This window comes from Schistocerca gregaria, chromosome 9, assembly GCF_023897955.1.
Source record: "Schistocerca gregaria isolate iqSchGreg1 chromosome 9, iqSchGreg1.2, whole genome shotgun sequence".
In the NCBI taxonomy this organism is placed as follows: domain Eukaryota; kingdom Metazoa; phylum Arthropoda; class Insecta; order Orthoptera; family Acrididae; genus Schistocerca; species Schistocerca gregaria.
The window spans coordinates 217,599,565-217,622,857 of NC_064928.1; the positions used below are offsets into that span (position 1 = coordinate 217,599,565).

At 43.3% G+C, this 23,293-nt stretch overlaps 1 protein-coding gene across 9 annotated transcripts in view; it reads right to left on the reverse strand.

The window, feature by feature from the left end:
• Positions 1-23,293, reverse strand: part of LOC126291997 (kinesin light chain) — a 390,450-nt gene that overhangs the window by 121,203 nt on the left and 245,954 nt on the right. For all 9 annotated transcript variants that reach the window (XM_049985770.1, XM_049985772.1, XM_049985775.1 and 6 more), the window contains one exon: positions 20,307-20,550. In XM_049985770.1, coding sequence (XP_049841727.1) covers positions 20,307-20,550 — 244 coding nt within the window. The remainder of the gene's footprint in view (positions 1-20,306; positions 20,551-23,293) is intronic.

Below are 23,293 nucleotides of genomic sequence, written 5' to 3' on the forward strand. Positions count from 1 at the left end.
GTCATCACTACTTGCTCACGAGCAGTCATCACTACTTGCTCACGAGCAGTCATCACTACACGCGGTGCAACCGTGGGTAACAGTCCTGACGTTGGAACTACTGAGCGTAGGTAAGTAGTTCATGCCGATGATTATACATGCACCAGCTATGTACCTTTTGAAAGTTACGTATCTCTTTGCATTTGCTATGTATAAGCTTCACAAATTACGCTTTTGCAATTTTGCCAATATCTAAGTCTTACCAACTCTTTAATTTTAAGTGTATTTGCTATTACGAACTAGGAAAATTCTAAATCATACGTGAATTTCAGGATGTCTGCAGCGTCTCTAATCATGTCAAAAATTTGTTGTCTATTCGAGCTAAGGTCGGAGCTCCACTTTTTCTCGAAACAGCGAAACCAGAGTCAAGGAAAGTGCTTCAGTTCCATTGAGAAACCTTTTTGCATTCTCACTGTACGAGTTATTTTAGTGAGGCAGAGGTGATATTTGGCGCAATCTTCTGCTAGCCACATCTTTTTCCCTGGTAACCTGATCTGAAAAAGCTCCCACTACTATTTTCAATCAAATGCACAAGCCATTTCATTAAGATTTTGCAAGACCATGTTTTAAGTAATCACTTTCTTGACCACTTACACTCATTAAATCACAAAATTACTGAATATAGCAACATTAGAAATAATTTTAGTCCGCCTTGAATAACTGTAGGAATTATTCCGTTTATTATTAGCTAACGAAGTTACAGATTAACTTTAAGGAATGGATAGGGTTTAGCGGTCCTTTCGTATTTTCTGTATCGTTTGCTCTACACCTAAACCTGTGACAATGCTTTCTAGTTGTTTGCTTTGTTGTGTTTCGCGTGTAACTTCCCTAAGCAATTTGCTGACAAGAACCACAATGTCTCCTAAACACAGTCAGGTGAGTGTGTCGCCTTCGTGCTTGACTACGGACGAATCGGAATTGAGGCGCTCTCGGGAAAAAAGTCACGGATAAGTTTTTTTAACATCTTGTACTATTAAATACGACAAAATACGATAAAATACATCGCTGCCTGCTAGGTTCTGCGGCTGGGAACACCGTCTCAGAAAGCTCCCCTAATAGAAGCACCAAATCCAGTTGATTTCTTTTTACGTTGCCTATATACACACTCCCCAAGGCACCGCAAGGTACATGGCGGACGGAACCACGTACCGCACTAGTAACTGCATCTCGTTCCACTTGCAAACTGAGTGAAGGACAAACTACTGCCTGCAAGTTTCTCTCGTCTTCGTGGACCTTACACAAAATGTAAGTTGGCGGCAGTACACCCCTCCACGGATTCCCATTTGAGTTCACGAAGCACCTCCGTAATTCTTGCATGCTGATCGAACCTGTTAGTAGATTACGCAGACCGTCACTGGACGATACCACCTCTATCTGCTCAAGAGGTCACACAAAACTGTCAAGACGAAGCGGGCGCCAGAACCCATGTGCGCTCCATGACAACACCCCAGCTAACTCACTAGTGCACAGTGCACATTAACAGATTCTGCTGCTTGCGATATCAGTTACTACTTCCTCCTGCTTCGAATGAAGGCGCAATTGAGACTACGAAGAGACTACGAAGAGACTACGAAGAGACTACGAAGAGACTACGAAGAGACTACGAAGAGACTACGAAGAGACTACGAAGAGACTACGAAGAGACTACGAAGAGACTACGAAGAGACTACGAAGAGACTACGAAGAGACTACGAAGAGACTACGAAGAGACTTTTTCAGAGCGATAACGTTTCGTTTCGTTAGCAGTCAAAATTCTGACTTCTACGACCAAGGTCTCCGCCAGAACGTTCACCACTGGGGATAAACTTCACACTGAGGTGTGAATTTGTAGAGAAAAAGGAACCCCAAGTGTCATGGTCGCATGTTATTTTTTCTTTTTTTCCGGCACAGTAATTTAAACTTCATGGCTACGTTTCGTAAACGGGAATCGGTTGGACGGGAATGTAGCAGGGACCCCCGGCGCGGATGCATTACACTTCCATACGATTCTTTCAACGAACTGCAGCTTCCGTAAATGTGTTACAGCAATTGCTGGAATGGTTCCTTAAGCAGTCCTCACATGGGACGAGGTGCCCAACATTGGTGGACGTTCAAAAAGTCTCTCCGCAGTGCCATATGATTTTTTAGCCGCGCGTGCCGCATGCCGCAGTGAATACACCGTAATGAAACTCAGTGAGATACAAGTTATTAATTTACTGAATATTCATTTTTACTTATAAATTTTGACATATGTTGAAAGTGTCCCCCCTGTTGTTGAATACACAATTCAATTCATCTAATCGTGTTTCCAGACAAGCTGTAACATTTCTTCTGTAACAGAAGCAGTGAAAGTAGATATTGCAGTTTTCATATTCATCGATGGATTTTGGACGGTTTTTATAGACAGTTGCTTTCGCTGCACCCCAGAAGAAAGAGTCAGGTGGTGTTAGGCGATCGTGGAGGCCATAGTCGCTGTGAAATTATGCCATCACCAAAAACATCAGCAAGCAGTGACATTGAAACGCGAGCTATATGCGCAGTTGCACCATCTTGTTGAAAATAACCGTTCAGTATTTCACTTAACACAGGTTCTCCTATGAATGGGCACAGAATATAACTGCAGTATCGTTGCGAGTTTCGTTGCAAAATATGGGACTCACAATCCGACGTCTAGAAACTGCAATCCAAACTCCTGTTTCCACAGAATGAAGTGGCTCCTCATGAATATACAATGGATTTGCAGTACTCCACATACGAGAATTTTGCGAATTCATATGCCCGGATAAATAAAACAACGCCTCATCAGTGAAAAACCTTTCATTAAGAATATCCCGTCCATTTTGCTGAATGAAATTTTTGAACCATTGGGAATAATGGAGTCCCTTGCCATGACCAGTATTTTTCAGTTCTTGCACGACTGTCACTTTGTATGGGAAAAGTTCCAATTTCTTCCTTACAGCTGTGTGGGCCGTTCCGCCACTAACATCGATTTTTCCTGGGCGAATTTACTTACTGGCTTGTTCGGACTCATGGACATTTTATCGGAAATATCGAGTAGTTTATCCTCGTACAAAACGCTATGACTACCACTTCTCGGTCGGAGAGACTTTTTGAACACCCCGTATCCCGTATATCTACCGTAACCCTGTTAGCTGTTGTCGAAGAATAGCGAAGAAAATCGCCAAGAAGATTCTAGACTGGTCAATGACCAACAGCGAATTGGTGGTAGAGGAACATCACGTAATGTTGTACACCGGACTCAAATACGTATATCCTAGCAGAAGTTATTCGTTATCTCAACTGCATCTTCATTCCATTTTCGGTTTTAAATTGAATACAGCTCCGGTACAGTATGATGTCAGTTCGCGAATGGGTAACATCCGTATTCTGGATGTTCTGTTGAGTATCAACACTGGAATGACGTACTTCCTCATATACAGTTGTGAGGTGGACTACATTCGTTTCTTAATTTCAGTCGAATGTAAGGAGATTTATTCGAAGCTGCTCACCATCATTAAGGGAAATGCTTACCGCCAAGATATAAACACGAGCTAGTCCGTAGTAAACGCAGATTATATAGAGGGTCATTGCAGAAGTCATGGTAACTGACTAAAATAGTGACGAATTTTTTTAAAAAAATCTGAAATATGTAAGTGGAAGGTTAGTTCATAAGTAAACATTACATGTAAGGAGATGGATGACCCACGAGAAGAAGCATTTTGTCATTTAAAACGTGTTTTACTATGAACTGTAACAGTACACAATGCAACGGGGCAGGAAGGCGTCCTGTGACTTCTTTGAGTCCCTGCAAACAGCCTATGGCTTCCACAAGCTCCTCGTGGCATTGTCGCGCGTTCCTTCCACGGTGAACCGTAATCTATACGCATAGCACTTTCAAAGTCGTGTAATACGCGTCCTGAATGACTGCGCAACTCACTCTGTGGGCTCTCTTCACGCTTCGTTCTCGTGGAGACGACTGTCATCTAGCGTTACGTTACGGTGGATTCTTGGGGAGACTCCTGATGCCATGCGACGCGCTTAGTTTGTAATGTACTATTGTGCTGATGCAACTGACAAACACGTTTGAAGCGTCAAATTTTTCATCTTTTTCCTCGTCTTGTGTCTTTATGGCTGTGCGTGTACGTGTGCGTGCGCGCATCTCCCTATATGTAATGTTTACATATGAGCTAATCTCCCACTTGCTATATTTTTTCAGAATTTAATTCGTTGCCATTTTCGAGAAAAATAGTTGTGATGAGTTTTGCAATGACGCATCTGACAACAGCACATACTTCCAGTCTGTTGCTTGCGTCTACTTTCGGGCAGATTGACGTCATTTCTGGCCATTGGGGAAACACTCCAGTCGTTGGCCTTTACAACAAGAATTGCAACAAATTCACTATCTACAATAAATGACAACCTTTGAGGTCTTCTATTAAATGAATAAGAAAGACCCCGAATCTTACAAAAAATGAAGAGCGAAAATTTTTTGGAAAGAAGTGGACGCGAACCTACTGTCGTCGTCTTTACAGTTCACGGGGTCCCGTGTTCGATTCGTGGCCGGGTTGGGTATTTCCTCTGCCCGGGGACTGGGTGGTTTATCATCATCATCATCACCACCATCACCATCACAGCTCACGACGCTATCAACTGTGCCGCACTTTCGACATAGCAACCAGTCCTCCGTATGTGGCATACATCTGAAGACTCCCTACAATTGTCATTATTTGATATTTAATATGAATAATGTACCAAAAAGACGGGCTTTTGGGAGATCATTGTGCCGTAGAATGGAAACCGTATACTTTCGCAACACCCAAGTTATAACAGTAACAGCGTTATCTCAGGAACCCGTTACCTTCCAGTATGTAATGTCCTGTCATATTATAACTGATAGGAACCAACACGACACGCATACGAGAGATTCTCAATTAGCTGAAACTTTAAAACAGCTTTTATTTGTACCACGTACTCTGCGAGAAAGAAAACCCATGAAATACGCTGTTTAACGGCATACAGCATGGTGGCTGCTACGTTCCGCTTGTGACCTAACACCATGTCTCATAGTAGCGACAACGTTCCTCACTACGAGGCAGAAAGCATGGTCAGATCCTTTATTTCACGCTTCGCGGATAGTGGAAAGTGGAATTCCACTCTGTAATGTCGCCAGCCCCTCGTGTTCCCGTGCCGTTGAGAGGACGCCAGGGATTGACGACGTCGGGAGATGTCGAACGGCAGTGTTCGCTCGTGTCCTTACAACGGCGCACGCCTTGCCGACGGCCGCATTTCGTGGACAGGCCTCTCGGCCGGCTCCCCGTCCCGCCTATAGCAGCGTGACTCATCGGTGGGTGCCGTCTGCACAGCGCTCAATACGCGCAGCCACCTGTGGCCGCCGGAACAAAGCCGATCGCTGCCCGGCCGCCACCAAACCACATCCTGCGGCGCGCCTGCAGCTCCACTCCTCAAAGCCACCGGTATCACACTACCATCTTTCTTAGACAAAGATTTCATCAAAGGCATAAGCACATATTCGTCAAATTTTATTGACCAAGATATTTGACTGGCGCTATAAAGGGTTATTACACTGCCATCATATTTTTCGTCAAGTTCCAGATTGCTGACAACAACAACTTATACACAGGTAGTGATGGGCTATGATCGCGCTCGAGAAACGACGCGAAGGCAATTTCTGGAGAACGTCTCGCGTACGCTCGAGAAGTCGACAGTGCTGCGCTCTCTGAGAAATTGCGCAATCCTTCAGTAAACGAAGCACTGAGCCGCAGCGGTCGTACTACTCGTACGTACGTGCACGGAAACCTCTGAAATTCTATGACTGATATCAACTGTACTACTGTTATTAATGTGTACTCAAGTATTAGTATGTGTCTCGTAAGACAAAAAACATAGAATTGTTGTCTAAAACAAAGCACAGAATTCGCATGAAACAAGCTTTATTCTTACAAAATAAATTACCTTGTAAATTCTGGATGTATGTATGCATGCATGCTTGCTTAAACGTAAAAGATAAGTGCAGTAGTCTTTTATATACAGAAACTGCGTACAAGCGTTTACTTAACAAAAGTTGTTCAGCAGTAGCATTTTTACATCCCATTGCTGCACTGCCGTCGATTTTTGTTTAGAAATATGATTTTATTAACCAATTGGCCTTTTCGTCGGCTTCTTTGTTTGTTTATAAGTAGTCCTGTTTCTGAAAATATTCTTTCACTGGAAGTTGCAGGTATTGCACGATATTTTTTTGCCAAGACGGCTAGACCTGGTTAACTGTTTTCTTTTTTTCCCAGTAGTGTAAAGGATTATCCGTGCGTTGTAGGTACGTTTCTTCCAAATATTATTGTACCTCCAGGTCTATGCTATCAAAATCTCTTTTCAATAGATTTTTATTGGAAACGTCTTCATCGAAAGAAGCCCATAAGGAACTACTGGCGTTTTGTACGACATGGTACTCGTGGCTAGTGTCGTTAGCAGCCGAATGAGTAGATCGTACGGTCTCTGCCACGTTTGTGCACTCTGCAATTAGGCTTGCAACAGCATGTTTTGAATGCGATGCAATCCTTTTGTTCCACTAGATGTTGTAGCATATAAAACATACTGTTGCATCAGGTTTCGGTTTTCTGAATCAATTTATGAACAGGTTTTTTTCATTAGATCCTGGATCTCATGGAGTTTTTCATTACCATTGCAACTTGTTTTAAAATAGCTAACAATTTTTCTGGCCTTTTCCCGCATTATGCAGAGCTCACTGTTGCTGTTCAAAGAAATTTTCACACCTGAATTGCTGGTGTGTGTGCTAAACAAGGCACATGTTGCATACCTATGTTGACACTGAATAAGTTGTACAGCTGTCGTGATGTTACTGGCGTTGTCAGTTATGATGCTTACAACTTTGTTTTCGATGTTCCACTTTGAAATCACGGTATCTAACGCCTCACTAATGCTGTATGCTTTTTCGGGAAACGGAATGTCTCGAGAGCTAAAGCTTTCAGGCACCAATTAGTGTTAATGCAATGACCAGTTACAGCAATATATGGCTCACTATTTAGCGAGGACTAATATCGGTCGTTAAAGAAACACAAGTAGAGTCTTCCATGGCCAAGTTTACAGACGTTGTAGTAATCGTCCTCAATCATGAGGCGCAACTTTTTTTCGATTTGGTGCCGGCCGCGGTGGTCTCGCGGTTCTAGGCGCGCAGTCCGGAACCGTGCGACTGCTACGGTCGCAGGTTCGAATCCTGCCTCGGGCATGGATGTGTGTGATGTCCTTAGGTTAGTTAGGTTTAAGTAGTTCTACGTTCTAGGGGACTAATGACCACAGCAGTTGAGTCCCATAGTGCTCAGAGCCATTTGAACCATTTTTTTTTCGATTTGGTATCGAGTATTGTGGGTACAACAGTTAAACAAAACGTCGAAAACCAGTGTCATCGACGTTTGAAAGCGGCTGAAAATCGTCTGTTATCATGGCCACAAGTGCTTCAGCTAGCGGTTGTTGCCGTTTACTTCCCTCTATGAAGAGAAACGTAAGACTTATATCAGTGCTCCTGCGAGGGGATACGTTATACTCGACAACTAGTCCAATAACATCACATATCGTATCGTGCAGAAGCTAGGATAGTATAGGTTTTATTTTGGGGTATGTTGTAGATTATCGGAGTACGATTAAAAATCAATGTTTTTTTAAGCGTGGCGGACCGCTTCGGACACTATCCGAACTTCTGCACGGAATTCACTTTTTGTACCATACGTACCTGAATATTTTGTCTGCCTCGCACTATTGGAAGAGTGAGTCTCTGTATCTACGGACGTCGCTGTTTTATTTCTCGATAAATTGTGCAGTTTAAGATGTCTAATCATGCCCGTTGTATTTTTTGATACATTACGGAGATTTTTTCGACAAATGTTGCAAGTAACGTCATCTCCATCCTCCGTAAAATATTGCCAGCACCATGATGTTCGTTTTCGAGTGTCCATACTGATTTGAACAACAACTTTACTCGAATGAAACCTGAGACATGCTAGTTACGAGCACAGCGAGCGTGTTTCTCTAGCGGCTGCATTCAAGTCGTAAACCAACAGCGGCGCGGCTTATGTTGTAGCAGCCAACTGGCGCGCAGCGCCACACGCCGCCCAGCCGTTTCTCGTTGAGCTTCTCGAGAACGCCACCCCATCACTCTGCGCAGCAGTTTCATTTACCACAGCTGCACTGTTTGCGCATTTGAAAGAGAAGCGGGGTTTTAAGACGAGACTATAAAATCAGTGAAAACTTGTTACGTCAGCTTGTAGTGGAGGACGTCAATTCGTACATAAATTACTTAAGAATGGATGAGCATAAATTTCAGTATTTGCCCAGTGAGGTGTCTCGTCATACCACAACAGCACAATACTCACTTAAGAACGGCCTTATCTGCAGAAGACGGGCTCTAACACTCCAATTTCTTGCTACGGGAGAGATTTACTCTACCTTACAGTACAACACTCTAATAACACACTGCAAATTAACTAAAATAATACCTGGAACGTATGAAGCAGTTTATAAAGCACTAAAGGACCAATGTCTGAAAGTAAATACATGTTCAATACACTATGTGCATTAAGAACTATTTTTATTGTAGATCAAACTAATAATTACATTTTGCGTCCCGCAACTACAAAACTAATATAAATGTATGAGGCTGTGAGACATCGAGGGGGGGGGGAGGGGGGGGGGAGGGGGAAGTGCTACATGAAGACAGTATAAGTTTTCAAATAACGGTGTGCACTAGACATACCTTCATATGCTCTTTATTACACTTTACACGAGGATCGTGAAAATAGTGGAGTTAATCTGATGCAGCTCTGTGCGCTACTATATCCTGTGTAAACCTTCATCTTTAACTACCGTTAACTGAAATCCATTTGTACCTGCTTGCCGTATTCGAGCCTTAGTTTTCTTGTATATTTTTAACCCCCCCTCCATCCCCACCCCTACCCCTACTTTCCTCAATTAACAATAAACGAGTACCGTATGGCTCAAGATGTGGAATGAAAGCCAATACTTTTAGTCAAGTTACGCCATAAATAATTCTCTGCAGTTCGATTCAGTCCCTTCTCATTACACTCTCCAACCCATCTAACCTTCAGCACTTTTCTGTATCACTGATTACGTTTCTAATCTCTTCTCGTCTCAACTGTTTATCGTCCACGTTCCACTACAATACAAGGTTATTCCCGAGAAATTCCTTCCCGAAGGCTTTCTAAAATGTGTTAAAAGGTTTCTCCTTTTCAGGAATGCTTTCCGTGGTACAGCCAATCTGGGTTTTACACCCCTCTACTTAGTCTATCAGTTATTTCGCTGCCCGAATAGCAGAACTGATCTGCTTTAAGTGACGTTTCTTTCTCTAATGCCCTCAGCATCGCCTCGTTGAATTCTACATCTACATCCATACTCCGCAAGCCACCTGACGGTGTGTGGTGGAGGGAACCCTCAGTACCTCTATCGGTTCTCCCTTCTATTCCAGTCTCGTATTGTACGTGGAAAGAAGGATTGTCGGTATGCTTCTGTGTGGGCTCTAATCTCTGATTTTATCCTCATGGTCTCTTCGCGAGATATACGTAGGAGGGAGCAATATACTGCTTGACTCTTCGGTGAAGGTATGTTCTCGAAACTTTAACAAAAGCCCGTACCGAGCTACTGAGCGTCTCTCCTGCAGAATCTTCCACTGGAGTTTATCATCTCCGTAACGCTTTCGCAATTACTAAATGATCCTGTAGCGAAGCGCGCTGCTCTCCGTTCGATCTTCTCTATCTCTTCTATCAACCCTACCTGGTACGGATCTCACACTGCTGAGCAGTATTCAAGCAGTGGGCGAACAAGCGTACTGTAACCTACTTCCTTTGTTGTCGGATTGCATTTCCTTAGGATTCTTCCAATGAATCTCAGTCTGGCATCTGCTTTACCGACGATCAACTTTATATGATCATTCCATTTTAAATCACTCCTAATGCGTACTCCCAGATAATTTATGGAATTAACTGCTTCCAGTTGATGACCTATTTTGTAGCTAAATGATAAAGGGATCTATCTTTCTATGTATTCGCAGCACATTACAATTGTCTACATTGAGATTCAATTGCCATTCCGTGCACCATGCGTCAATTCGCTGCAGATCCTCCTGCATTTCAGTACAATTTTCCATTGTTGCAACCTCTCGATACACCACAGCATCATCTGCAAAAAGCCTCAGTGAACTTCCGATGTCATCCACCAGGTCATTTATGTATATTGTGAACAGCAACGGTCCTATGACACTCCCCTGCGGCACACCTGAAATCACTCTTACTTCGGAAGACTTCTCTCCATTGAGAATGACATGCTGCGTTCTGTTATCTAGGAACTCCTCAATCCAATCACACAATTGATCTGATAGTCCGTATGCTCTTACTTTGTTCATTAAACGACTGTGGGGAACTGTGTCAAACGCCTTGCGGAAGTCAAGAAACACGGCATCTACGTGGGAACCCGTGTCTATGGCCCTCTGAGTCTCGTGGACGAATAGCGCGAGCTGGGTTTCACACGACCGTCTTTTTCGAAACCCATGCTGATTCCTACAGAGTAGATTTCTAGTCTCCAGAAAAGACATTACACTCGAACATAATACGTGTTCCAAAATTCTACAACTAATCGACGTTAGAGATATAGGTCTATAGTTCTGCACATCTGTTCGACGTCCCTTCTTGAAAACGGGGATGACCTGTGCCCTTTTCCAATCCTTTGGAACGCTTCGCTCTTCTAGATACCTACGGTACACCGCTGCAAGAAGGGGGGCAAGTTCCTTCGCGTACTCTGTGTAAAATCGAACTGGTATTCCATCAGGACCAGCGGCCTTTCCTCTTTTGAGCGATTTTAATTGTTTCTCTATCCCTCTGTCGTCTACTTCGATATCTACCATTTTGTCAACTGTGCGACAATCTAGAGAAGGAAGCACAGTGCAGTCTTCCTCTGTGAAACAGCTTTGGAAGAAGACATTTAGTAGTTCGGCCTTTAGTCTGTCATCCTCTGTTTCAGTACCATTTTGGTCACAGAGTGTCTGGACATTCATCTGAATTTGCCTACCCTTGTTTCAATTTTGTTGACTATCATCTATTAATTTCTTTCCAAGATACTATCCATTCTCTTTAACTGCTGTTGCTAGTCCTTTGCTGTGTCCAAAAATTACTGTCATCGGCAAACCTGGAAAATTTCATTTCTTCTCTCTGAACTTCAATTCCATCTTCAAATCTCTCCTTTATTTCCTTTAACTGTTGCACTATGCAGAGGTTCAGTAACTTCTGGGATAGGCTGCAACTCTTGTTTCATTCCCTTCCCTATCACCGTTTCCCGTTCATGTCCTTCGGCTCAAACTGCTGCCCCGATTTTTTTTTAGGAATTGTGAATAACCTATTTTTTTAATATATGTGCCACTTCCAGAATTTCAAACAGCGTATTCCAGTAGGCACTGTCACAAACACTGTCAGCATCTGTAAATGCTATAAACGAAGGTGGTTCTTTGACCTACCATTTATTATAGGTCACACTCGCATGTTCCTACACTTCTCTGGAATCCGAGGAGATCTTCCACGTGGCTTTTCCATTCTTTCGTAAATAATTTGTGTCGGTATTTTGCGAACATGACGTACTGAACTGGTAGTTCGGTGACACGAACACCTGCCAGCATCTGCCTGCTATGGTATTGGAATTATAACATTCTTCTCGAAGTTCGAACGTATTTTGCCTGTGGCATACCAGGCGGAATAGTTTCGTTATGACTACTTCAACACCTCGTTTCCGACTTAGATCTTCCAGTGCTCAGTCAAATTATTCTCGCAATATCTTATTCCCCATCTCCATCGATTTCCAGTTTTATAATGATGCCTTCAATTTCACTTGTTTCACAGCAAAGTTTAAGTATTAATAATAAACAACGAACACACCCAAATACAAAGTGAAAATATAGCGAACCCTCCAGCCCTCCAAATAACGTACGTAACCAAAAAATTACATAACTTTTTAATAATTTTCTTTCTTCGCCTTCATCAATGATATTCGCTTCAAAACCTTACTCCGTTTAACAATATGTAATAATGCCAGCGTTTTCTTCTCTCCCAAAAACACCTCTGTAACTGTAGGACAGCTTTTAACTGCCAGCGATGCGTTTTTACTCTATATTTGCAAAACGACGCACCATTACAATTTTTTTTTGAAAATACACAAAAATCACATGGGGTCATGTCTAACGAATATGGAGACTGGGGCATCATTACAGGATTGTTTTGGGCCAACAATTCGCGAAGAAGGAATTGTGTGTGAACAGGTACTATCGGCTGAGAAAGCCATGAATTGTTTCGCCTCAAATACGGACGTTTCTTTCCGGGTTACTTCACGGGACGGCGTTGAACTTTACAGTAAAACCTTGACCTTGGGCCAAGAACTAAGTGATTTGACCGCAACTGTCTAACTCTCTTCGGTCTTTGCGATCCACGACGACGCGTCCACCGTGACGACTGAACCTTAGTTTCCACGTCATATCCGCAAACCTATGCATCACCTGGAGCGGCACGCTTCGGCATTTCCGCATCGTTCTTGACATCGTACAGACTCCTGAGCAGCATTCATTGGCCACTGTTTTGTTCGAAATTCAGCAATTTTGGAACAAAGTTTGCTCTCGCAAGTGTCATATCCAAAACATTCTGTACAACTTCATTGCATGAGCAAAGTGATATGCTAACATCAGCAACTTGGGTGATTGTGATTCGGCTACCGACCAGAATCACTTGTTTCACTTTTTCCACTACTTCGTGGGTTAATGATTTACTCGAATGCCCAGGTCGGTCATAATCTGCAACGACTTCCGTCTTCACAAAGACCACTCGCAAAATTCTTGTTCTACTTACAACACGGTCGGCAATAGCAATATTGAATATTACTGGAACTTTCTCGCACTTTATTTCATTTTATAGCAAAATTTGGTACGATTCTCCTGACCAATTCCGACAAAAAATAATCGCCGCTATACCAAACACACGTAATCTCTTTGGCATCCAATGACAAGACTACGTGCGAGGCATATTCCAAAACTGTATGGTCATAAAAAAAAAGCTCGTGAGGAAAGGATTATACTGATAGTAACATTTCACTACTACCTATTTTACTTTTCCACATAATCGCTGTTCATATCTGTACAATTAATGTAACGCTACATCAGCTTCTTTAATACCTCTGGATAGAAGTCTGACGCCTGGAAACTGAACTAAATGGTAACCCAAGTTTTTATTTCGTCGTTTTCAAATGTTTGCCAACCGGACTTTCAAATTCAAGAAAGGAAATAGTCGTTTGGTCCAAGATAGAGACTGTACAGAGAGCGATCAAAAAGTTCCCAATGGAAATATTGAATCTTCTCGGTTTTGGCTGTGTGTCAGAACGTGCATTGTTAAGAAGGACTATGCCAGACGACAGTTTCCCGCGGCGCCTGTTTTGGATTGCATGTGGTCTCAATCTGGATAGCGTTCCATAGTATACGTCAGCTGTAGTTTTTGAACCATGGCCCATTAAATAAATCAAAAGAACGCCCTGTTTGTCCCAAAAAACGGCAGCCATCATTTATGTTTCGCGAATGGGGATTACTTAAACACTCTTGGTGTGGGTGAACTTTAATGGCGGCACTGCTTAGACAGCTGTTTGGATTCTGCGTTCGTGGGCGACAGACACGTCTCGTCGCTCGCAACAATGTGGGAAATAGATTTATCTTTTCCTTGTCTACTGCTCTCCGAACACTATAGTGCACTACGCATTCTTCGTTCCGACCAGCGATCATTTTTGGAACCCACCTCGCACACAATCCGTGATATCCAAGCCGTTCAGTGACAATCGTGTAAACCAGTGATCTCCGAACTACGGCCCACGAGGGCCGGACAGCCCCGGTACCCGGCCCGCCAAATACACTCCTGGAAATTGAAATAAGAACACCGTGAATTCATTGTCCCAGGAAGGGGAAACTTTATTGACACATTCCTGGGGTCAGATACATCACATGATCACACTGACAGAACCACAGGCACATAGACACAGGCAATAGAGCATGCACAATGTCTGCACTAGTACAGTGCATATCCACCTTTCGCAGCAATGCAGGCTGCTATTCTCCCATGGAGACGATCGTAGAGATGCTGGATGCAGTCCTGTGGAACGGCTTGCCATGCCATTTCCACCTGGCGCCTCAGTTGGACCAGCATTCGTGCTGTACGTGCAGACCGCGTGAGACGACGCTTCATCCAGTCCCAAACATGCTCAATGGGGGACAGATCCGGAGATCTTGCTGGCCAGGGTAGTTGACTTACACCTTCTAGAGCACGCTGGGTGGCACGGGATACATGCGGACGTGCATTGTCCTGTTGGAACAGCAAGTTCCCTTGCCGGTCTAGGAACGTTGGGTTCGATGACGGTTTGGATGTACCGTGCACTATTCAGTGTCCCCTCGACGATCACCAGAGGTGTACGGCCAGTGTAGGAGATCGCTCCCCACACCATGATGCCAGGTGTTGGCCCTGTGTGCCTCGGTCGTATGCAGTCCTGATTGTGGCGCTCACCTGCACGGCGCCAAACATGCATACGACCATCATTGGCACTAAGGCAGAAGCGACTCTCATCGCTGAAGACGACACGTCTCCATTCGTCCCTCCATTCACGCCTGTCGCGACACCACTGGAGGCGGGCTGCACGATGTTGGGGCGTGAGCGGAAGACGGCCTAACGGTGTGCGGGACCGTAGACCAGCTTCATGGAGACGGTTGCGAATGGTCCTCGCCGATACCCCAGCAGCAACAGTGTCCCTAATTTGCTGGGAAGTGGCGGTGCGGTCCCCTACGGCACTGCGTAGGATCCTACCGTCTTGGCGTGCATCCGTGCGTCGCTGCGGTCCGGTCCCAGGTCGACGGGCACGTGCACCTTCCGCCGACCACTGGCGACAACATCGATGTACTGTGGACACCTCACGCCCCACGTGTTGAGCAATTCGGCGGTACGTCCACCCGGCCTCCCGCATGCCCACTATACGCCCTCGCTCAAAGTCCGTCAACTGCACATACGGTTCACGTCCACGCTGTCGCGGCATGCTACCAGTGTTAAAGACTGCGATGGAGATCCGTATGCCACGGCAAACTGGCTGACACTGACGGCGGCGGTGCACAAATGCTGCGCAGCTAGCGCCATTCGACGGCCAACACCACGGTTCCTGATGTGTCCGCTGTGCCGTGCGTGTGATCATTGCTTGTACAGCCCTCTCGCAGTGTCCGGAGCAAGTATGGTGGGTCTGACACACCGGTGTCAAAGTGTTCTTTTTTCCATTTCCAGGAGTGTATTTGAGGTGGTACCTATACCGACAACAATTTAGTTTCGAGGCCTATCGCGACCTATACACCGCGACATTGTCGGAGCTCTGTCTTTACAAAGCGGAAGGTCATGGTTAAACTTGTGGCTACCCACAATAAACAGACAGACCATTCTCCGTGCGATAGTGAAAAAAAGAAAGAACGCTTAACAGACTAGTTCGGCGAAAACATTAAGTAAAAAATTCTTTGCATTTTATTCTACTCACGAGTCTGGTGCAAGTCTAGCCTTAGTAATCAATCATTATGCAAGATGCTTCTTAATCGAAGTTTCACTTTCTTTTGATTACGTTGAAAAACACACATAGCAAGTAAATCGCATAAAATATTTTTATTTAAAGGCAATTTAAAGAAAAGAAAAAAATACATGGTGCACATAATGATATTGGATATTTTAGTCGTAACTGATGTATAAAAACAACTAATTTATATCTTGGAAACTCACAGTGTTGGAGCATTCACTCACGTAAAGAAATTTAACATCTTAGTTATAGTGACTTTCATGTAGCTGTAACTTTCCTATCATAATTACCTCCACTTGTGGATCAAGTTTACTGGTAGAGATAATCAGCGACTTCAAATGCTCATCACTTAATTTTGATCTGTAAATACTTTTTGCATGTTTCAGTTTGGATGAAGTTTTTTCACACAAATAATTAGTCCCAAAAGCGGAAGAAAGCCACGGGTAAATTTATGTAAATTTGGAAACGGTGTGGATGGAAAACATTCATAAAATTCCAGTAATGTTGACTTTGAATATTTTTCTTTAAAAAAGTTGCTTCATTGCAAATCAATAATTTCAAACAGGTTCTGCGGGTAACGCTTCCATATCGACGTCAAAGGGATTCTGAAATATCTTTATATCGTTTGAATATGCATCGATATCTGAAAAAAGTGATTCAAAATTAATTTTTGAAGTCCCCAAAGCAGCAAATGCGAAAGTTACAGGAAACGAAATGTCAGTTTTCTGACAATGTTTGGCATGTATTAAAATGCGTGAAGGATACTTTGTTTAACTGAGATTGAAACAAAGCAATCTTTTGTTGAAAGGACTAAAATGCGTGTATAGATCAGGCAGAAACTGGTTTTCACCTTGCAATTTTAAATTAAGGTCATTCATATGTTAAGTCAGTATAATATGCCAGCTTCGATAACCACTCGCCGTTCCGTAACTCAGCCAGAGGGCGATTCCTTTCGTTCAAAAAAATTTCAATTATCGTTCGGAGTTCAAAAAAACTGGTCAGAACTTTACCGCAGCTACGCCAGCATAAAAATCGTAGTTCGCTTCAGTGCTGGATATTCTCAGAAGCATAGATTTTTCCGATTTCATCGTTCCTTTAACCTTACATTATGGTGATCATGGAGTGCTAGGGTGCTTAGTTAGATCTTGGCCGGTATGACTTTGTTGAGGAGTCAATGTGGCCCGCGGACTAAAAAGTTTGCAGACCCCTGGTGCAAACGTTGTTTCGACCAACACTGGAATTAATCGTCCATCGTCATCACTTCGAACTTTTTGGTTCACTTCATCGATCTGTCATCCAAGTACTGGCCCTGCCACTCTGCTGTTCATCGTGAACATTTGTACAGCCATTTTGAAATTCTCGACATTATTTATGAACTTGTCACTCATTATTTCACGTAACTCGCGAACCATTTCAGAAGCTGAAAATTCCTCTGAAAGCAAAAATCTAATCACACTGCGCACTTCAAAAATTGCGGAATTTACAATTGCCTCGGCCATTGCGATCTGCTGTAAGCGACTGGCAAAAAAAAACTACGAAATCGCCCAAAGACTGCAGTAATTTCCTGAAGAGTCGGCAGTCAGCTCTGTATGCGTGGAACTTCATTCAGTTAAGTAGTGACCCTGGACGTTAGTAATTGAATCCGCCTTATATCAGGAATGGCTAGCACTGTACAGATATTTACATACTGTTTGGCACGCAGCCTTTTATACGTCAGACTATGACATACTGAAAATCCATGCTCCAAAACCAGCTGCAAAAAAGGTAATATAGTTTTTTATTTTAGTATTCCAGTAGACGAGCCTGTTTCAGCTTTTTGCCATAAACGGACCTGCAAAAATAATAATAGTAGTATTATCTATACGTGAACTGTGGCTGTTTTGTGTGTACAACTGCATTGGTACTTATGTGTAGTTGGAAGTGACGACTACATTGCATCTACAGTAAACTTTTTCTGCCATGTCTTCGTAAGTATAACATTTTTTGTAGTTACAAAAAATAAACACGTTTTTCTGATATTTTGACAGTTCTTTACTACGATGCTATCTGTTTACAAAGTATGAACAGCTTGCCAGAGATGTTACATTTCATTGTCCTGATCGTCCTTAAATTATATCTATAGTATGTATGGGTTTGTTTAGAATACGACTTTCTTTTCTTATTTTATCATGTCAAAATTTTCAATGTAGTATTTATGTTTAAAATCTGTATGTTCGTTAAGAATTTTGTGTGGACATTTCCTTGTATGAATATCAATTTGCAGTTCTTCGAGAATGTTCTTGCTAAATATTTCTAACGCACTAATCCGTCAAGATTCCATTCAAATCCGAAAACTCCACACCACGAAACCGAGAAAATGGAAAGTGCGTTATAAATATTAACTAAATACCGAAAGGACTTACTGTGACCATTCTCGGAAAACATATCTTATATTCATAGAAAGAAACATCCACACGAAATTCTAACCGAACACACCGGATTTTAGACATAAATACTACACTGAAAACATTGATATAATAGAATACAAAAAGAAAAGTCATATTCTAAACAAAACTTACACAGACCATAGATAAAATGTTAAGGGAAAAAGAACAATGAAGTTTAACATCTCTGGTAAGCTGTATGTACTTTCTAAGCATACACTTATTGCATCGTAATAAAGATCTGTCAAAATGTCACACAAAATCGTAATTTCAGGTTTCGTAAAGACAAAAGTAATATAGTTAAAAAGACATGACAAAAAATTTACTGTAAATGCAATATGGTCGTCACTTCCAACTAAACGTAAATACCAATATCACTGCAAACGTAAAACACCAACGACTTACGTATAGATAATCTTACCAGATAGTGGCAATAAGCTGAAACAGACTGTCGTGTAGAACATTTAAAAATATACAGCACCTTACTGCAGCACATTTAAAAATATATACGAGGGTAAGCCCAAAAGTAAGGTCTATTTTTTGTAAGTACATAGACCTGTTTATTTCTATAATGGTTTACATCAGTTTACAGCTTGAACATTTTCGACATTATCACCATTTCTATAGATGTATTTCTGTAGACGCTGTGGCAGTTTTTAATAGCGACGTCATACCAGCTCGCCGCAATGCTGTTCAGCAAGTTTATCTTCTTCCACCTTGTCGTCTGATTTGAATCGCTTTCCGGCCAAACCTCCTTTTAACCTGGGGAACAGGTGACACTAACTGGGCACCAAGTCAGGACTATAGGGTGGGTGGGTGATTATGTTCCACTGAAACTGTTGCAGGAGAGCAACGGTTTGCCGAGCGATGTGTGGGCGAGCGTCGTCACGGAGAATGTGTACGCCCTTGCTCAACATTCCTCTTCTCCGTTTCTGAATTGCCCGTTTGAGTTTTTTCAGAGTCTCACAGTACCTGTCAGCGTTAGTTGTGGTCCCAGAGATTCGGCTCCGACGACGAGGTGAAAGAAGAGATTGATGACTTTCTGAACAGCATGGCGGCGAGCTGGTATGACCTGTGCAAGATTCCCTCGTTTCTAAACTGATACTGTTATTACTCAGCTTAGCCGCGAGTCCTTAGAGGGTGGTGTATGTGACATACAGTATAACAGGTCACCGTTTCCATTCGGACCTTCCATGATCCGCGTTGGTGGATGGATCGTCGGATTTCCTCCTACCTGTGCGCGGTGCAGTTCTCGTAAATGTCGTCCCATGGAGATTCTTCAGGCGCATTGGATGTGTCTGTCGGTGAAAGCTAATTATCGGAAATTGCTGTCGAACTTTGAGGTATCTATTTACTCGAAATTAACATTCGGAATGCCGTGATATCACTTTTATTCCTATTAGATCAATAATGAAACACTCATGTCACGAACTACTCGTAACCGAGAGCCTGGCTACCATCGAACAAGACAGGCAGAGCTCTTAACGCCGACTGCCGACTTTGGACCGCAGTCCGTGTCTCTAACTAGTTTCGTCACAGTTCGTGGATTTCCAATCAATTTCGTACTTACTATGATATGCATTTGTTAATGAACGGGTGTGAATTTTAACAGGGCAAAATTATATAGTTTTAAACATCCAGATATAGTTTTAAACATCCAGAGGCTACTCCTAGTATTCATGTTGCCATAAATGACTAATTATTAAATATAAATAAACAAAATCGGTGACTTTGGCGCCAAGATGGCGGTACTTCCCGTCACGTATATTTCCCAGGCTGACGCTTGTTGCTACGGTCCAGCGCCGAGCCCCACCCCACTACGCGCGACATATGGTCGCTTCGTCACGTAGCCAGCCAGCGTGGGGAATGCTCTCCGACTCATGGCCGGCTACGGACTACAGCACTTCCTAACTATCGTGAATACATCAATAAGAGAATTTATTAAAACTGGTAAAAATGCATTCCTCACGTAAGAGGCACCTTACACAAGGGCATACAAAAATTGCCACAGCGTCTACAAAAATGCATAGACAGAAATGGTGATGTCGAAAAAATAGCTAAGTGTTGAAGCTGTAAACTGATGTAGAAATTAACAGGTCGATGTATTTGTTAAAAAATCTGAGAGCCCACTTTTGGAATTACCCTCGTACCGTGTCACTGCTGCATACGTAGAGCACAGTGCGCGGCGCGCCGCCTAGCTGGAACACGCACCTGCGCCTCCCCCAGGCCCAGCTCGATGGTGTCGAGGAACTTGCGGACGAGCCCCGCCTTCTCGGCGCCTGCGTGGTCGGGCGAGCCGGCCGGCCCCTGCGGCTCCAGCGCCGGCGACAGCCCGTTCAGGATCGAGTTGATCTCGTTCTTGAGCGCCTCCAGGCCCTGAACCACCGTCTTCGTGTTCGTCACGATCTCCTCCTGCGTCATCTGCGTCATCTTGCCGATCGACTCAATCTTCTTCCTGCAACACCAAACGCACCGCACAGTCACAACCTGTACACAGAGCAGGCAAGGCGAACTAAAAGTCGTGGTCTCCTGACCTTCATTGCGTACACATTCCGCCCTCACAGTCATATTCCGCACGTCAAGACTTCATTCGAACCCAAACTCGATAAGATAAAATCAATGTTGTATGAATTTATCTAAACGATACGCAAACAATAAGTGCGCACCAGGGTTGAGATACTCGAGGCTGGTGTGTGCACGCGCACACACACACACACACACACACACACACACACACACACACACACACGAGACACGACGGTCACAAGAGCTTTTAGTTTGGCTGAGGCGGACCACACGCCCAGAGGCCGGTCCCTTCAGAGGACGATTAATCCTATCTACATCGGGCGGCGACCGCCCATGGAGCGGACGGCGTTTGCCCGAGGGAAAGGGGAGAACGACCCCGTGTTCGGCTTAAAAGCCAATTCCGCTACATTGTGTGGGAGCGGCCAGCCGACGCATTCTTTACACATAGCATGTAGCTTCAGAGATTTTCACAGGGAGACAGCAAACTACAAACGCCGACGCTACAGGTTTCCGGATAGGTCGCCTTAAACGAAACGTCATTCTCCCGTTTTAGAAGAGCAGTGCAGATTGGCACACGGTATTTCTGACACCTTGAGCTGAAGGAGTAATGGAAGAGACCGAAAGATATACCCCTTCACCTCTGGCGTGAAGAGGCGCCGTTCCGTTGTCGCTCTTGGAGCGAGGAACAAATCTCTCCTCAGTACTTCACTGGGAGAGCAACTCTTTCGAGAGCGAATCGAAGTGCGACTCTATTGAGTCCTTGCGATTAAGTGTGCCACGCGAAAAGTTAGACTACGGGCGAATAGGAATCCTTGACTTCATCACGGCGTAGGGAGAGTTTGATTGGCGAAGATCAATCCAGATAGAACGAGAGTTATCTTATTTGTCAGCAGCGAGCGGCGCACGCAGCAGTCATCACAGCTAACGGTATTGTGCGCTACAGCTATTGCGAGCGCCATATTTCCTCCACAATTGTACACTTCACTGCATTTCGCACGCGACAGCCTCGCCCGTACCTAGCAACATTCTAACGGATAATTATTCAAGTTGAGTAGGCGCAGCTCTCAGCCATTCTGCCAAGTCAATAACAATCAAACTTCGTATAGAAATTTCATTAGCGAATCCTATCCTTGAGAGGTAACTTCACATTCCGAAAAGAACCAGGATATAACTTTTTCACTTCACAACTAAAAGTGTCATTGTGATTTCTCACAATTTTTGCAAAATAAATAATAACTCGAAAGTAGCACAGGTCGCACCAATATTCGAGAAAGGAAATAGGAGTAACCCGCAGCATTACAAACCCGTAGACTTAGACGAAGCTTTTGATAATGTTGACTGCAATCTCTTTCAAATTCTGAAGGTGGCAGGGGTAAAATACAGAGAGCGAAATGCTATTTACAATCTATACAGAAACCAAATGGCAGTTTTAAGAGTCGAGGGCCATGAAAGGAAAGCAGTGGTTGGGAAGGGAGTAAGACAGGGTTGTAGCCTCTCCCCGATGTTATTCAATCTGTATATTGAACAAGCCGTAAAGGAAACAAAAGAAAAATTTGGATTAGGTATTAAAATCAATGGAGAAGAAATAAAAACTTTAAGGTTCGCCGATGACATTGTAATTCTGTCAGAGACAGAAAAGGACTTGGAAGAGCAGTTGAACGGAATGGACAGTGTCTTGAAAGGAGGGTATAAGATGAACATCAACAAAAGGAAAACGAGGATAATGGAATGTAGTCGAATTAAGTCTGCTGATGCTGAGGTAATTAGATTAGTAAAATGATACACTTAATGTAGTAAAGGAGTTTTGCTATTTGGGGAGCAAAATAACTGATGATGGTCGAAGTAGAGAGGATATAAAATGTAGACTGGCAGTGGCAAGGAAAGCGTTTCTGAAGAAGAGAAATTTGTTAACATCGAGCATAGATTTAAGTGTCAGGAAGTCATTTCTGAAAGTATTTGTATGGAGTGTAGCCATGTATGGAAGTGAAACATGGACGATAAATAGTTTGGACAAGAAGAGAATAGAAGCTTTCGAAATGTGGTGCTACAGAAGAATGGTGAAGATTAGGTGGGTAGATCACATAACTAATGAGGAGGTATTGAATAAAATTGGGGAGAAGAGGAGTTTCAGGCATCATGGGATCACCAATTTAGTACTGGAGGGCAGCGTAGATGGTAAAAATCGTAGAGGGAGACGAAGAGATGAATACACAAAGCAGATTCAGAAGGATGTAGGTTGCAGTAGGTACTGGGAGATAAAGCAGCTTGCACAGGGTAGAGTAGCATGGAGAGCTGCATCAAACCAGTCTCAGGACTGAAGACAACGACAAGAACAACAGACCTCAATTTGCTGTAGGATTTTGCAGCATATACTGTAATCTAACGTTATGAATCACCTTGAAGAAAGTAACTTATTGATACGTAACCAACACGGATTCAGAAAATATCGTTCTTGTGCAACACAGCTATCTCTACTCCCATGAAATAAGGAGTGAAGACAACGGATCTCAGATCGCTTCCATATTTCTAGATTTCCAGAAGGGTTTTAACACCGTTCCTCACAAGTGACTATTGATCAAATTGCTTGCGTGTGGAGTATCGTCTCGGTTGTGTGACTGGTTTGTGATTTCCTCTCAAACTTTGTTAACATTTTAGGTGATCAGGTGCGCCCC